Source organism: Sinocyclocheilus anshuiensis, unplaced genomic scaffold, assembly GCF_001515605.1.
Source record: "Sinocyclocheilus anshuiensis isolate Anshui unplaced genomic scaffold, SAMN03320099.WGS_v1.1 scaffold311, whole genome shotgun sequence".
Lineage (NCBI taxonomy): Eukaryota > Metazoa > Chordata > Actinopteri > Cypriniformes > Cyprinidae > Sinocyclocheilus > Sinocyclocheilus anshuiensis.
In genome coordinates, this window is record NW_015549606.1 from 1,032,107 (window position 1) to 1,050,619 (window position 18,513).

The window sequence follows — 18,513 nt, forward strand, 5'->3', positions numbered from 1 at the left end:
ATGTGCACATGGGGAGAGAGGGCACTCAAACTTTAGGCCCTGCCCTCTAGGATCCTTTTTAGAGAGAGAAAGAGAGCAAGAGAAAGAGAGAGAGAGAGATTCTTATTATTCAGACCCTGGTCTCAGGAGGAGACCAAAGGCCACACGGGACGCCATTAAACTGTAGACAGGATGCTATTAAATTTTGATTGTTGTCATTTTCAAGGGACAAACTGATGATTTTACTACGTCATTACAGTTTGTTTGTATCTTTTCATTTGGTTTCCCTGCTATCAGCAACAGCACTTGCCAAGGGGGTGCCATGGGGAAAAGAGAAAGAAACATTTTCACTGTTTATTGAGTTTTTTTTTTGGTAGTTTTTTTTCAAGGAACTAATGGGTGAGAGATAAGCTCTGCTAAGTGCCTGGCAGTCTATTCTTTGACGCAAAGGAGAGCACGCCAAATATGCGATGTGTACCTAACCGGGGATCTTTGATGCCTGCCGACTATAACTCCTCCATTGTTATTTTTTAATCGGAGAAATAAAAATTTGCAGTGAGTGCTATAAAGAAAAAAAGTTATCTGCCTTTTTATTTTATTTTATTATTTTTTTATTTTATTTTATTTTAACTATTTAGCATGTTTTCTTTTTAAATTGGTTTTCATTTCAAACTATACTATAAACAAAATGCTGAAGGGAGAAGTTAAAAATGAACATGAATTTGAGAATTTGACATGTTCCACAAGTATAGAAAATTTCATGATTCATTTCATTTACCCAGCATGGTTTGAGAATGAGAGCATCTTGTGATTCAATCTGACCATCTGTACATATCAGTGTCACAACTTTACTTATTTGATGTCTTAGAAATAGCGCAGAACCTTAAACATTCCTGTTTACATCAATATTTATTTACAATTATACATTTGGCAGACACATTTATCTAAAGCAACTTCCACTGCATGTTTTGCCAGTATGTGCGTTCTCTGGGAATTGAACCCACAACCTTGCATTGTTATTGTCATGCTCCACCAGCTGAGCTACAAAAACATTCAAATGTTTTTACTGCTAATTTCAAGATTTAAATTCGATTTTGAAAGCCAGATTTTCAATGTAGCTTTGGACGCTACCTGTGACACAATTCTCCAACCTTTCTGAGTGGAAAGTTGAGCAAGAAGCACCTTTTTTCAATTTCAAAGGTCTTACAATATCACTTGCAAAAATCATTTTCATCTGTGGTATCTAACAAAAATGTTTTCACATATTGTGCAAATATCAGTGCAATTAAGCATTGTGCAAGAAAACATGGTCTTTGATACTCATGTCAGTACTATCTTGCTACGCATAAAAATGAATCAGTTATTCAAGGAAAAGAGTGTTACCTGAAGTGTGAGGCTGCCTCATTTGGTTTGAGATCTGGCTTCTGCAGCGTGTGAAATTGTGTTGAGACAGATTTACAGAATGCCACGTATTGCAGTAGGAGGTTAAAGAAGAAATCTGTGACGCGATACAGTGGCTCTCCGCAAACACATAATTGGCTCTCAACAAACACATAATTAACACACACACTTTTCAGACTTTGTCTGAAAATTATGTTGATTACAGTTTTCAGATATGTGATTTTGTGATTTTATTTAATTAAATGTAATTTTTTTAAGTTTTCCTAGTCAAAGAATAGTTCTCATTCCACACCTATGATCTTTCTCTTTAGTTGAATGCAAAAGTCCATAGTCACAATTCATTTATGAAAAAGGGTATACTGGCATCAGCATTCTTCTAAACTTCTCCTTTTGAGTTTCATAGAAGAAACAAATTGATATTTGGAACAACATGAGGGTGCGATAATTATGACTGAATTGTTATTTTTAGGTGAACTATTCCTTTAAATGTCTGCTGGAACTTAATAAAGGATGTTGAGCTTATGAAAAGTATAAGAGAGCTGCAAAGTTGCATCTGGTAATAAATGTATTTCAGTGTCTTTTTTTCTCTTTCTGATATTTTATAGATTGTTCCAGAATATATTTTTATTTCTGATGACATTAAAATTGGTTTGACTAAATGTAGACTGAGTTTAAACTACAGCATGCACAGGCAAGTGCATCAGTTTGTAACTTTGTAATGTTTTCACAGAGTAGCTTAATGTGTTTAAATAGTGTGATGAGAAATGGAAACGGATGAGGAGGAGTATATGAAAACAAAAGTTAGATTTACTTTATCCTGCAGGAAATAGTGAGATAAGGAGTGGGAAAGGCGTTTCTAATAAATACACAGAGGTTTGATCTATGGTGTCAGTAGCCTATGCTGAAGGTTAGATCATTGAAAAGATACAACGTGGGGACAACAATAATTTATTTAATTATTTATATAGAAAAAAGGTTTTAAAGTGTGTATAACTAAGGTAAGCCAGTACAGTATGTCAGTGACTGAATAGGCTTAAAAATACAGGTTAAATCCATCCATCCATTCATTCATTCATTCTTTCATTCATTCATTCATTCATTCATTCATTCATTCATTCATTCAGGGACAGGGACAATACATATTAATAACACATGAAATCAAAGTAAAATGTGCCAGATTTAGCCAGGGTTACAAATGGCTAATTTACATCTGTAGTCCCAGTCAGCGCAGGTTGATGTAAAAAAAAAAAAAAAAAAAAAATCAATCAATCCATCCATCCATAAATGCAATTTTTTAACACTAAAAAATTTTCACAATATTTTATTTGACAACAAATTGATTTGACAACTTAAAAAAAAAAGGAGAGAGTGTTCACGTGACAAGCAAACATCAACAAACTAAACACATGTTTATTGCTGATCATACCAGTGATATACTACTCTGAGATATACTACATCTGCAGTCATGGCCAAAAGTTTTGGCAGTGACATAAATTTTGTGTTTTGCAAAGTTTGCTGCTTAAGCTGTTGTGGTGTCCATTCACATTGTTTCTAGATTATTGTATAGAGTGATCAGATGCATTTTAAATAATTGCTAAAAGCTTAATTGGCCAAAAAATTAACTTTTCACACACACAAAAAAAAAACTAATTTCACTGTTTTTTGATCCACACAAAATGACCAGCTTATGTTATTTTTTTGCCAATAAAAGCCTTTTAAAGTGTATATGCTTATCATTGTTTTTCAGTATACCATAGAAACAAGTGGAAAAATAATGTACAAATACTGAAGCAGCAAACTTTGCAAAACACAATTTATGTCACTGACAAAACTTTTGGCCATGACTGTACAACTGTTGCTTCATGTAGGGAAAAAACTGGAAGTTGCTATCTCTAGATGGCGCTCTTATACTAAAAATGCAAATTAATTCAAGTAAGAAGCGTTTGAGGTTCTGTGATAATGTAAAAACGGTATTTTCACATTCCTGAAAAATATTCAGACAGAGATTGCAACAGTTTACCACAAAAGGAAATGTATAAATTACGAGTAGGCTACTTTCTGACATTTTTTCTCTTAATACGCCCTTATCCTGAACGAGACCAGTGTTCTAACAAAATTTAAATATATCTATTTTTAAATCCTCCAATTTAAGTGAAATGGATAATCGTTGCTTTGATAAATACTATTTATTAATAATTCTTAAGGTATGAGTATAAAAAAAAAACGACATCCACTTCCATCAACAACAATCCCAAAATCATACGAGCGCCACTATTGGCTTACTTTCATCCACGTAAGCATTTGGGGCGGTGCTTATGCAAATACGCCTGTCCGAATATGGACAGTGTGGAATGAAAGATGGTAGATAGAGTCAAACATGGAGGACCGACGCACAGAGTCATGAGAGCGCCGCAAAACTTTTTGGAAAAGGTGGATGCAGGATTGCCTCTGTCGATTTGACCCACGTTCGTTTCTTCGTCGTGAAGTTTTCTGTTTCCGAAAGTCGATGGTAGTTAAACATTTGTAATGCAGTAGAAAGTTGCGATATATTTGTTGTTGGAGCAAAGGCAGGGGGTCAGACCACCCTAGCGTCCCAGCAGCGCTATGCCGTGGGTGAGCAGCTGTAAACGGAGAGTGAGCTCGGAGCTGCCGCTGCCCCCGGGCTGGGAGGAAGCCAGGGATTATGATGGCAGAGTCTTTTATATTGACCACAACACTCGACAAACTTCATGGATCGATCCCAGAGACAGGTAAAAGTGACCGGGAGAGGTGCTGCATGCTTTATTGGCTGAAGTTCGATGATTGTTTGGTTGTAGAGGGCGGGGGCTCAGATTGAAGTGATGATTAAGAAACGAGAGAAGTTGCACAGTTAGAAATAGAAGTGTTTTCATTCCACAGTCCAGAGCTGACACAGTGTAACATGGCTGGTTGTTTATTCTTTCTTTGGGCTTGTCATGCCAGTTTACTATCGCATGAGCTGTAAATAATATGTTAGCTTTCTGGATTGCACACCAATAACTACTCACCTGGAAAAAAATCTCCTGTGAAATGCCTTGTGATTTGTATACAACCTTGTTGTTGTTGATGTCCCTACTTTTAATGCTTGTGGATGGTATTAAACATGTCCCAAGTGTTCAAAAACAGTATGCCAGCCGTGTTGCTTTAACAATTGAACTAAAAAATGAATGTATTGCAAAATTAGGAGTAATTACAGGTGCATCTCAATAAATTAGAATGTCGTGGAAAAGTTCATTTATTTCAGTAATTTAACTCAAATTGTGAAACTTGTGTATTAAATAAATTCAATGCACACAGACTGAAGTAGTTTAAGTCTTTGGTTCTTTTGATTGTGATGATTTTGGCTCACATTTAACAAAAACCCACCAATTCACTATCTCAACAAATTAGAATATGGTGACATGCCAATCAGCTAATCAACTCAAAACACCTGCAAAGGTTTCCTGAGCCTTCAAAATGGTCTCTCAGTTTGGTTCACTATAGGCTACACAATCATGGGGAAAACTGCTGATCTGACAGTTGTCCAGAAGACAATCATTGACACCCTTTACAAGGATGGTAAGCCACAAACATTCATTGCCAAAGAAGCTGGCTGTTCACAGAGTGCTGTATCCAAGCATGTAACACTGTAAGAAAAAAATCATGTAATAAGTTGGAGTGTATATACACACACACACACACTATATATGTATATATGTAAATAGTTTAACGATATATAGAATATTAATTATATAATTTATAAAAATTAATAACACTTCTCTTTACATTAAATGTAATCTTCTCTCAGATGCTGAGCTGTGAGAGCAAAATTATCTATATCAGTGAATGTTCTGTTAAGACTATGTAGAAGGTGAGGGATAACCAGTGACCATAATGACTGTATTAAGTTTTGGGAATGTTGTCTTATATGATATAGATTTGATTACATTTAGATTCCCCATTATCATTGTTGCACAATTTAGCTACTAATGATTGTCAGTCAATTATAAAAGATACACATTGACATTTACCCCTGTGTCACCCACATAATTTCCCTCATTAGCCATGTTGGCTAAATTTAGATAGCTTGCAGCACAAATCTAGCACAGGGCCGGGATAGAATACTCTTTAAAACAAACAAACAAAAAAATGTATCTTAGAAAAATCATAAAATGTGCGATGGTCTCTTGGCAGTAAGCTTGAAAAATTCTGAATTTAGAATATCAAGAGGAAACAGTTTCCACCATTATTTCAGTATCCTTAAGAAATCATAGAAATGCAAAGTACATTATTACTATTTATTAACGGTATGTCTTTTTTACCCCTTTATTTTTTTAGAAAGTGGTCGCATAATGTAAACAGTGTTCAAATGAAAGCGAGAATTGAACTGTAGCTCCAAGAGTTCCATGTGCAAATATGTATGGAATGCTAGTTGGGCCGCTGGGAAAGCAGTGTGGATGTGCTTTGTGAGGTCTGTATTTTCACCAGCAGAGAAACCAGCCTTTCAGCCCAACTCATTTAGACACGAGTTAGCTAGAAGCCTCGTGTAAATTAAATAGAGGTAAATTAAAATAGAGATTTGCTGCCTTTAGGGTAGTTGACATTGTTTCATCTTAATTTGTATGGTCACTTGTGTCAAAACAATGAGCAAGCAGATCACCACCTCAAAGGCAGTCATTGTATGACTCTCATTTTATGGTTTCACTGTGCTGAGAAATTATCATTTGGATTAAATTTTCAACACTGTCTACGTATTTTTATATTAATAACAATAAATACTTTTTTTGCAGTATTTTGAGTAACACATGATTTTAACCTCTTAGTGAGTGAATACTTTTTTGTTGTTGTCATTTAAGGGATAGTCCACCCAAAAATAAAAATTGCGTCCATCATTTACTCACCCTCAAGTTGTTCTAAATCTGTATGATTTTTTTTCTTTTGTATAATATGAAAGAAGACATTTTGAAAATTGTGGGTAACCAAAAAGTTGGTGGTCCCCACTGACTTCCATAGTGTGGGGAAAATACCATGGAAGTCAATGGGGACCAGATACTGTTTGGTTACCCATATTTTTCAAAATATCTTCTTTTGTGTTCAGCAGAAGAAAGAAACTTATACAGGTTTTGAACAACTTGAGGGTGAGTAAATGATGACAGAATTTTTATTTTGGGTGAACTAACCCTTTAACATCACACTGCTGTCTTAGTCATGGACGCTGCAACAAATTGAAAGTCTTTTGCTTTTGCGTTATTGCTCTTGTGTTACATTCATATTTCATTTTCACTCAAAAGCATCTTTCATGCCCTCCTTTCACTTTTCCTCTTCTTTTCAAGAGATGGAATGGGGTAGCTTGAAATGAATCTAGATAAGGAAAACCTGATCTGCTTGAAGGCTCCCCTCTACAAAGTCATCATGTGACATGCTTTTGTAATGTGAAGCTGATTAGAGTCTGAGAAATCTTATATTTTCATGTCAGTACAGTGGTAAGGAGTTATCCAGCAGATGTTGAGGTGGACGTGTGAGGACAACACGTTGAACTGGGACGCTCATGTGGGCGACATGAGTTAAAGTCGGTCTCATGACATTCTCTCCCTTTTCCTCTCTCTCTTTTCCTCTTCGTTTTCTGTCGCCAAGTCAAAATAGTTGAAAATAATACAAGAACTGTATCCACAGTGGAACTTGTGAATCAAGCATCAGAGTTATTAATGCACTATATTATTATTTTATGAATGCTTCTGACTGTGCCTTGATTCTGCTTTTATGTGGCCTGTCTGTACCTAAATGAAATTTGTAGTTTTACAATGGTGTTTAATTTAAGTATACATTACAAACCAAAAAGGGTCTTTATTATTGAATGTATCTCTCTCAAGTTTGACAGGTTAGTCTAGTCTAGGGGTCAGTTTTAAAGAAACTTTATGCACATTTTGTTCTTTGTAACCTTCTTTGTTAATTAAAATAATTATTTTAATAATTATTTTTTTTACTAAAAATTGCAAGTGCTGATCATATTTAGTACCGTCTCATCAAAATTTGACAGTAAAAAACTTATTTCAAGTTGAGATGGAGATGCAAATTTACTACTAAAAAATTAACATCTGTGGAAAATTAATTAACACCTAGGTTATTATTATATTAGATTGGGCTAATTGATATATAAATAAAAAAATATTCTAACAGAGAAACCGAGTTGGTCAGATCTTGATTTCTATTCATCTTATTAAAGTACAGTCATTTCTTAATGGCAGACAAGGCCATAGAGCATTAGAGCAGAATAGAATTCACTATGAAAGCTAAAAGTCTAATCCATAATTCTTGAAGTTTCAGCTTTGATTCAACTTGCATTTATGGACATTTAATGTAATTTTTTACCATGTTTTTCATTGTTTGGCTGAGGTAATGCATCAGGGCATTATTCTACCTCAAAAATAAAATTATAATTAATATAATAATTAATACAAAATAATTGTTAATTGAATTTATGTTCTAAAAGATAAAATATTCAGAGGAAATAAAGTTGATCATGGGCATGATCTTTTACACCACCGCCTTGTTTGATCATCAACTGTGCACCAATGAACATGAGTGAGGTTTTCAGGTACGGTGACGGCTTGTAGTGAAAATTGGAATCAGTGTGTGAATTCACTGCTCAGTCACCTGGGAAACCACTGGAGCTCCTCTGTGAAACAGGGCCATCTTCCAGCACCTGCCCCACTCTTCTTAACTGCAGGTTACCATTTAGTTCTTTTTTTGACATGTAGATATATTGAAATCCTTTACTGAAATTCAAAACGCACAACAGAATGCAGAAGATTTAAAGGGGTCATATGACGTTGCTAAAAAATAACATTATTTTGTGTATTTGGTGTAATGAAATGTGTTTATGCGGTTTAAGGTTCAAAAAACACATTATTTTCCACATAATGTACATTATTGTTTCTCCTCTATGCCCTGCTTTTCTGAAATTCGTCGATTTTTACAAAGCTCATCGTTCTGAAAAGTGAGGTGTGCTCTGATTGGCCACTATATAGTGCGTTGTGATTGGCTGAATTCCTCAAGCGTGTGATGGAAATGTTACCTTTGTGCCTGTTTATGTGGTGATGTTTTTTGGTAAGCCGTGATTTAGAATGTATCTGTAAAGTTTTTATCATTCTTAGGTGGGCGTGACTTCCATCGAAAAAGAGTGAACAATTGTTCTGTGGTATTGCTTTTCTGTCTTGGCTTGAAAATGTCACATGACTGCAATTCGAGCGGCAAACCTCAGTGCTGGATGTGCAAAAAAGAAGTCTACATTTTAGAATTCATCCCTGACGTTCTTTTGAGAACATTATCTTTAATCTCAATAATATAAAAGAGGTCTTTTTATATAATGGTTTTGGTATTGTCTGTAGTGCTGTAGTTTACAAGAGGGTCTTTGTGGCAGGAAGGGCACTTCACCTCAGCAAAACAATAGTCGGGTAAACAGCGAATATCGCCTGCGTCCGTTTGCCGTATGGACTGTCCGCTGTGTGGTTTCCTAAGGTGGCTCTCTAAGAGTCAGCTCTCCTTCGTCCACTTGCTCCAGTTTCTGTGGGGAGGCTTTTGTGACTGTGGAATGAGTGCAATGTCAGGCATGCTTACACTAATGCCTGAGGGACTCTGCCCGTGATCGGCCCCAGACAAAGCTGCCCAATGGAGGCAGCAGTTCCCACGTGTCTTTCCACCCTCCATCCCCAGGCCCCAGCGGCTCTCCTTTTATTCTTTACAGACTCTGTTATGCAATGGCCGAAGCCAGGCCTGCCGCTTGGCAAAGGGAAGCCTTTATACATGGTCACAAAGCCCACCAAATTCAATTATTCTGGAAAGTGGAAGCCGTGTTGCCAGCGCCAAAAGGTTATTCACATGAGCGCAAACCCCTCAGTGCTATTTTGCTTCCCTTGGTGTTTTCATTATGTCGGTTAAGGGAGGGCAAGTTTTTTGTTAAAAGTGGGTTGGTGAACATGGCTTTTGTTTCACACGGAGTGTGTTTGTTTGGAAGGTTTCTTCACTGAATTGACAACAGTTTGTTTATATATTGTGTTTGCTCCATTTATTGTCACAGGCTCTATATTATGAGAGATTACAATCACATCCTTGTAAAGGAATAAGTATCAAGCGTGTTTTTTGGTCAGTCAGTGACTCTTCTGTGTATTAACCGAAATATTGCTTTCATTTCATATTATATTGCAGGTGCAAAAGAACTGGATATTTTACATATTACACTACTGTTAAAAAGTTTAGGACAGTAAGATGTTTTAATGTTTTATTTTTAAAGATGTTTCTTATGCTCACCAAAACTACATTTATTCGATCAACAATACAGTAAAACAGTAATATCGTGACATATTATAAATGGAAATATATATATTTTTATATATTTCAAAATGTAATTTATGCGTGTGAAGGCAAAGTTGAATTTTCAGTTTAAATTCCAGTATTCAGTGTCACATGATATTACAAAATATGCTAAAAAATATGTATGTTCTTGTTCATGTGTGTATGAACAGGTTATAAAAATCTCCTTTACGCCCATCTCCATTTTTGGATGGGCACCACGATCCCAAGGATGACAACATCTTGTTTAGAGTAATATACAGACAATTGGATTCTTACTTTAATTTGTTATTAATGGGCCTTAGTAAAGGTAGACACAATACTTCATTTGATGTTGATTTGTTTCCAGTAAATGGGAAAACTCCAGACATCATGGGTTGTTAAATGTATGTGTTCCAACTTCCAAGACACTGAGACAGTCCAACCCTTTGAACAGACTTTAGCTCTATTTCTTCCAGCCTTTTTTTATTTGCTGCAAATTAAATATAATAATCCATTGTAATAGATGTTATTTAGGGATGCACCCATGTTTTATTTTCATTGCATTGACTGATTAAATTGGATGATCTGTGAGTGAGAGTGATTCCTGTTGTCACACTGCTCACTCATGTGTCAGCGGTTGTAGCTTTTGGTCAAGGCCACACGTCCTGTTGTTTATGCCATATTTTTAAGACAATTTGCTATGTTGCTTGTATCAGATCCATTTTATGAAAGTATTAGCACAATATGGGTTCTTCAAGTTTATTTCTAGTTTGAAGATTGGTGAATTTGAACTAAAAATGAACAGACTTGTGTGACAGCATGAAATCAGTAATATTTAAATGGGTAAGCATGTCTTTCTGAAGGAAAGATTTTTAAGTTTAAAGTTTAAAACCAAAACACAGACTTCAGCTTCATTCTGATTTTTAAGCATGCCAGGTGCACTTGGTCAAACACAGGTTATGCCGATCATGTCTGGAATGCTAGCTTAGCAGGATGTACCAAACTCGTCAGGGCCGTTAACTGAGGAATTTTAACACATGGCTGTTTGAAGAAATCCATCGAGTGCCAGAGAAAATTGTTCACCACACTTTACACCAAACTCCTATCACTAACAGACATACACCCTCAAGCACCTTTTGAGAAATGATTCAACAAGCTTTATGACCCTAATTCTAATTTGGTGTATGTCATATTGAGCCAATATCAGATATCAGAAGTTTCTGATAATTTTATCAGTTTTTGCATTTATGAAAAACAAATTGTTCTCTAATCTATGTAATAAGCCTATCTAGTATAGTTGGGTGAGCCTGCTCATGAACATATCCAACAGACATAATGGTCTTTAAACTTTATGGATCCCAGGAGAGCATGTTTCGTCATAATATAGTATTATGAAAAATATATAAGAATTTTTATAGGTTAATTGTACATTTAAGTACTGATTAATATTAATTAACAACATGTACTTAATGTAGGTTAAGGTTTAGGGCTGTTTCATGTAATTATGCATCATTTTCTGTTATTACTAGAGTAATTAATTACATGTAACAAGAACACAAAAAATAAAGTATTACCTTCTTATGTTTTGAAAAATGTAGGAACATTCCGTTTGTTTTATATATATATATATGGTCGTGGTCAGAATTATTGGCACCCTTGGTAAATATGGTCAAAGAAGGCTGTGAAAATAAATCTGCATTGTTAATCATTTTGATCTTTTATTAAAAAAATTCACATAAATTCCTTTTAAAAACCTTTCATTGGAGAATAAGAATTTAAAATGGGGGGAAATATCATTATGACATAAATGTTTTTCTCTAATACACATTGGACAAAATTACGGCACAATTAAATTTTCCCCATCTATTTCTTATTGTACAGTTTTCTCTGTTTATCATTGTCTAGCTGCAAAAGTGATAGCAGGAGGGAAGGCTGTATCTAAATGTGTCAGAATGGATGCTCTTCAGCAGTGCTACTTATAGTCGACCTATTTCTATAAGATGCTGTGTGTAATGATAGGAGGAGACGTCTGTCCGGTGCTGTCTGATGCGCTCAGCTGCCCGGACGTAAATGAACAACATAACTGAAATTCCTTGATAGTTTTGATATAGTCTTTTAAACTGAGAATGCAATTTTTAGATTGACACTTGTGGATCTTTGCATATACATAGCACAACCGCTTATGCTGTTTATGGTATCAGGATTAGCTCAGCCATAAGTGTCTTCTTAGAATTTCTGGATCATCTATGTTTATGAGGTTACTTTTTATTTTAGTTTTTAAATTTTATTTTATATCGTATTTTATTTTATAACTTTTTTTTAGCAGATATCTCAATTTTATTGATTTTTTTGTTTGCTTTCTTTTGTTCTGTTCTGTTTTTAAATCTTTATTCAGATGCCTTCTGCCTTGATTCTGGTGATGGTAATGATACAGTATACCTGATGGAAGCAAGTGGAATACCTGCTGAGATTGCGTAAGATATACTTTAGCAGCATCTAAGCTTTTCCAGTCCTCTTAAAAACGTTTGGTTTGTAGAGTGGTGACATGTTTTTAACAGTAGAATATCTCTGCTGGTAAGCAAGCCGTTAAACAATTAAACATAAAACCGCAGGAGAGGCCGCGCTGTGCCATGGCGACAAGTTGTCTAAACGAAGGCTGCAAATTAATTAAGCCAATAAAAAGTCCTCATAAAGTTATACAGAGCTGGTCAGCCAACATGAAAGGTGATGCCTGTAACGGCAGCTTGCAAATGAAAATGCTTCTTAAAACATATGGTTGCCAAAACAAAAGTTCTGCCACTGGATTTTGCAGAACCAAGAAAGAAGTGCTTGGTGCTCCAGAGGCATTAAAACTTTGCCTCCAGGCTACTATAATTAAGTTTATTTGAGTATATTATTTTTAGAGAAACACATTCTTGACAAGGAATGCAGAGCCTGTTGTTTGGGAGCATCTTAATTTGCAGGCGGAATGCTGGTCCGGCCCTTTGTTGTCGAGAACGGCTCAAGCTGAAGAAGCGACAGGGTGGATGTCCAGACGAGGCCTGGACCTACGGCCCAGACTCCAGTTACACATGCCTTTCCCACCAGGGAAAAGTGCATCGTTCCGGATGGAAATATCTACTGGGAAACATCAGGGAGATGGCTACGCGGAGAGTAGATGATTATAGAATTAGCAAATGTCTGACACTTGTGCGTTGTGTGCTAAATTGCTTTTCATTTTTAATTTTGGCCTGTACACCCGGAGTGAAATTCTATGACATGCCTTGTAGGGGGATTCAGGAGTGAAACTGCTCTCTGAAGAGATGACAGTCCCAAAAAGTTTAACTCGTGAAGTTATTTTAGTTTCGGAAGTGTTCAGAATGACAGAGGCTTGTTTAGTTCTAAAGCCAAATGATTTCCTCTTGTAGACTGATTTAGTAACTAGCTGGACTTTTAAAATAGGATTTTAAGTGGTTGAATTTTCATAGTACTCCAGTTTGTGCTACATAAATGGCCTTGACATCCATTCTCTGTTTGGTTAAAAAGTTGGGACAAATTGCATTGCTCAGAGTGTATTTGAGAAATTCCCAAGTCTTAAAATAACCCATGGCCCCGTAACTCTTTTTCTTTCTGCCGATGACGGTTTTTGGGATTCAGCCCACTAAACACTCCGAGACCTCTCCTTCTGGCAGAGCTGCTTTCCTCTCTGGAAGAAAAGGCGTGGTATGGGAAGATTAGCTCTCTCAGAGCACAGAGGGTCTCTCAGGAACTGAAACAAAACACTCACTTGAGAAACTTGCAAGTAACTTCAGGGCCGAATTGAGACTGAGGGCAGAAGCATTATGATGAATGTTCTCTGCCAGTGTATAAAACATTTAGCAAATCGTTGTTGAAGCCTGTGCTTTTGTTGGTGGCATGACAAAATATCTGAACTCAAAATAGGTGCCAAAAAATGTTCATATGATGTATTGTGGAGTTAGCAATATTGTTAATTCATGACTTTAGTGATTTGTTCAGGTCATTAAGTCATTCAATATGAAACATGTATGTGAGATATGCAGATTTCAGAGCTCAGCTTTTGAGATCTGGTGTTCTTTTTTTTTTAAAGCACTGCAGTAAGAGGAAACTGACCCGAGGTTCCTGGTGAGAATGTGGGGTGGTCCTATTTCCTGTCAGAGGTCCACATCTCACATTATGTCCAATGTTACAGTTTGTGTGAGAATCTCTACTTCATAGGGCATGTTTTTCTTCTGTCCTTGGGAGCGTTCGATAAACCTAGCAGGAGACCTGCTGTAAAGCTGTAGTTCAGGTTTAGGAAATGGACATCATGCTTGTCTATGTGGTGTTTCCTGCTGTGTTGTATTGTGGGAAATGAGTTGCCTGTGGTTGTGAGTCTTAGTGTATAGAGGCCTTTAAAGGGATAGTTCATCCAAAAATGAAAATTCTATCGTTAATTACTCACCCTCATGTCGTTTCAAACCCATAAGACCTTCGTTCATCTTGGGATTGTTCGGAACACAAATTAAGATATTTTTGATTAAATCTGAGAGCTCTCTGACTCTCCATAGACTACCGCGGTCAAGGCACAGAAACGTAGTAAGGACATCGTTAAAATGGTCTATGTGACATCAGTGGTTCAACCTTAATTTTACGAAGCTACAGGAATACTTTTTGTGCGCAAAGAAAACAAAAATAATGACTTTATTCAACAATTTTTCTCCTCCAAGTGATCGTCTTCCATTATTGAGAGTACCACGACACATGCGCATGCATTCCTCTGCTTGTAAACAAGGCGCAGTGCATGCGTGTTCTACGTCAGCAGCACCACACGCATGTGTTGTGATACTCTCCATAATGGCGCCTAGGGTGATGCGGAGGAGAAGGGTCAGAGAGCTCTTGGATTTCATCAAAAATATCTTACTTTGTGTTCCGAAGATGAACGAAGGTCTTACGGTTTTGGAACGACATGAGGGTGAGTAATTAATGACATAATTTTCATTTTTGGGTGAACTATCTCTTTAAGACTAGCCTGTTAAAGCTGGTGCTCTGAACTGTTTACAATCTTTGATTGTGAATATTTAATTTTAACTTAAATTACTGATACCAGCTAATATTTATTTATAAGTAATATTTGTTTATAACATATAACTTCTACAAGGCAAATGTGTAAAGCTGTTTTATGCATAGTATGCAGTAACCACGAGTTCCTAGTTCATAGAGGAATTGAGGCAACTGTTAATAATAAGATCTTACTCTTGTGCATGTAATGATTATCATTGGAAAATATTCCTTACATATATTTACATGTTTTTTGTTGTTGTTGTCGTTGTTATTTTTTATTTTTTTGATGAGACAGCATGCAAGCTGGAATAGATTTAATTGACCACACATGGTTGTGCTACTTAATATTTTTGAGGAAACAGATGCATTTTTTTTTTCAGGATTCTTTCGTGAATAGAAATATTAAAAGTAAGAATAAAAGTACTTTAAAAAAAAAAAGGTACTGACCCCAAAATTTTGAACGGAAGAAATGCTGTTTTAATTTAGTTCTAATTTAGTTAAAGGGGACATAACACACACAGTTTCACCCAATCTCATGTTAATCTTGAGTACATATAGAGTAGTACTGCATCCTTCATATCTCCAAAAAGTGTTTAGTTTTATAATATTTATAAAAGAAAGATACAGTTTTACGATTCTCTCCGAAAACAGCCAAGCTCCTGGAGGCGTGTTCTGGCCGGAGCTATAGAGTGACGAGCACTTGCGCGCCGATTGCCAACAAACACAGACATTTGATGCCGTTTCACTTACCATCTGCAGTTCTGAATCATGACCGGGATCTTTTATAGCTGGGACCGCTCCATCCACGACACATGCGCATGCATTCCTCTGCTTGTAAACAAGGCGCAGTGCATGCGTGTTCTACGTCAGCAGCACCACACGCATGTGTTGTGATACTCTCCATAATGGCGCCTAGGGTGATGCGGAGGAGAAGGGTCAGAGAGCTCTTGGATTTCATCAAAAATATCTTACTTTGTGTTCCGAAGATGAACGAAGGTCTTACGGTTTTGGAACGACATGAGGGTGAGTAATTAATGACATAATTTTCATTTTTGGGTGAACTATCTCTTTAAGACTAGCCTGTTAAAGCTGGTGCTCTGAACTGTTTACAATCTTTGATTGTGAATATTTAATTTTAACTTAAATTACTGATACCAGCTAATATTTATTTATAAGTAATATTTGTTTATAACATATAACTTCTACAAGGCAAATGTGTAAAGCTGTTTTATGCATAGTATGCAGTAACCACGAGTTCCTAGTTCATAGAGGAATTGAGGCAACTGTTAATAATAAGATCTTACTCTTGTGCATGTAATGATTATCATTGGAAAATATTCCTTACATATATTTACATGTTTTTTGTTGTTGTTGTCGTTGTTATTTTTTATTTTTTTGATGAGACAGCATGCAAGCTGGAATAGATTTAATTGACCACACATGGTTGTGCTACTTAATATTTTTGAGGAAACAGATGCATTTTTTTTTTCAGGATTCTTTCGTGAATAGAAATATTAAAAGTAAGAATAAAAGTACTTTAAAAAAAAAAAGGTACTGACCCCAAAATTTTGAACGGAAGAAATGCTGTTTTAATTTAGTTCTAATTTAGTTAAAGGGGACATAACACACACAGTTTCACCCAATCTCATGTTAATCTTGAGTACATATAGAGTAGTACTGCATCCTTCATATCTCCAAAAAGTGTTTAGTTTTATAATATTTATAAAAGAAAGATACAGTTTTACGATTCTCTCCGAAAACAGCCAAGCTCCTGGAGGCGTGTTCTGGCCGGAGCTATAGAGTGACGAGCACTTGCGCGCCGATTGCCAACAAACACAGACATTTGATGCCGTTTCACTTACCATCTGCAGTTCTGAATCATGACCGGGATCTTTTATAGCTGGGACCGCTCCATCTTTCAGTATCAAACGATGTGCAAATCCAGCGTCGAACTGGGCCTTGTTTATAAAACGTTCATCACCAAACACACTTGCAAAACTCCGTTGTTGCCCCGGAAAAACAAACTGCATCCACTGTTCACGTAACGCTGGGTTCTTCGGGAAGCTGAACAAAGTTATCTTTCCCTTACAACCAAAAACACCCTTCTTTAGAGACATTCTTCCCGAGCAAGTCCCGTGCAGTGCAGCCGAATGAAGCGCGCTGATGGGCGTGCTCTTGCTCTCGTTCTGGTCGATGTGTGCGTGGGCACGCTCTTCCGGGAGAAATGCACATACAAGGAGTTCCACCCTTCATGACGTCATGAAGAGCCATGATCGAAAAAAACTTTCCGAAACTTGTAAGAAACCCGGAAGTGTGTATTTGGAACAGAAATACTCTGTTATACGTCCAACTCGTTTTTTGAAATTTTGCCCATGTTTAGTATGAGAATCCAACTCTTTAACAGTGTAAATAACTCAACATGCATGAAACAGCATTGGACCCCCCCTTTAAGTGTCATAATGCCTGTTGTGTCACAATCACAAGCTAAACTTACTTTTGTGTACTGTAGAAAATGCCCTTAACAGAGAATGTTGAGCTGAGGGCATATAATTAGTAGTTTCAGCCTTCTCTTTGATGCACCCCTTGGCCACAACTACTGTCACATTCAGAACTTTGAGAAACTAAACATCTCCTGATTCTGATATGCAATGAATTTTCACATGACCTGGTGAATAGCTCAGTAACTCGGCTCTTTTGCTGTCTCTGACTTGTTTTCTGCATGTTTATAGGGGTAGAGTGGGGTAAAATGCCCTCTACAGTTTTTCCCAAAATAACCACAAGATAAAGTCAAGATAAATTTTTATTGTAACTATGGACTACGTTGACAAGAGTGATGTAGAAGTTTTCACCGTGAAGCTTACACTGGTGATGTACCGGAGAGAAAATGGATTTCACAGAAAATGATCTAATTTTCAGCAGTAAGAAAAAAAGTGTTTTAAAGCTTGTTGTTTTGTAGAACATCACAGTTATATATGATATGAGAACAGTAGGGCCTGTAGATAGGGAGTACATGTTATTTAATAAAAAATATAATTTTTTTTCAAACAGTCTGTGGGGTAAAACGCCCCCAGGGGGCAATGAGCAATTACTGTAGCTATTCTGTTCTGAACATCAAATCCTTTGTTTTTCCATCAAATGTATTCTAACTAGTTGGTTGAATAAAACTATTTGGATTTTATATTTAGTTTCAAATAGGCTATTATAATTTTGTAATTCATAATTATTGATTAGGCTATATATATTTTTTTAATTTTAAGCAAAAACTGTCTGTACTCTGATTTTGCTGTATATGTTTAAAGTCGGTATGAAACGGAAGTTGCGATTGTCTTTTCTTCTCTACTGTGACGTATATCCGAGTGAAACGGCATCTGAAATGAGAGGGCGGGACTTGATTTCGTCCTTCGGGAATTGATTGGATCTTTGGAAGCTGGGGCATTGCTAACAAAATGGGGGCAGATCTGAATGCCAGTTTGCAGTTAGTGGTGGGGGATTTCTCTCCAGTCTCCACTGGATTCACAGCCGACACCCAAGCATGAATAAATGTTTTATTTCTTAAGGATGACGACGACGATCAATGGCACAAAACATGCGCGAGAGAGAGAGTGAGAGAGCGAGAGAGAGAGAGAGAGACTGAATGACTGAGCGCGTCTTCCATTAGGTTAAGTCATATTCATGAAAAAAAATTAGTTTGCGATGTCCTAAGAGTAATGTTGTCGTAATATCCTAATATCTTTTCAATGTTTAGGGGTAACGTACTCCCTCATG

The 18,513-nt window shown here is 36.5% G+C and overlaps 1 protein-coding gene across 3 annotated transcripts in view; it reads left to right on the forward strand.

Annotated features, from left to right (window-relative positions):
* The first annotated feature begins 3,731 nt into the window (after positions 1 to 3,731).
* The window catches only part of LOC107659042 (protein WWC3-like), a 64,845-nt gene continuing 50,063 nt past the window's right edge, over positions 3,732 to 18,513 (forward strand). For all 3 annotated transcript variants that reach the window (XR_001630869.1, XM_016447839.1, XM_016447841.1), the window contains exon 1: positions 3,732 to 4,130. Coding sequence is in view for 2 of the 3 variants with exons in the window: in XM_016447839.1 (XP_016303325.1) it covers positions 3,985 to 4,130 (146 nt within the window). In the remaining variant the exon portion in view is untranslated. The remainder of the gene's footprint in view (positions 4,131 to 18,513) is intronic.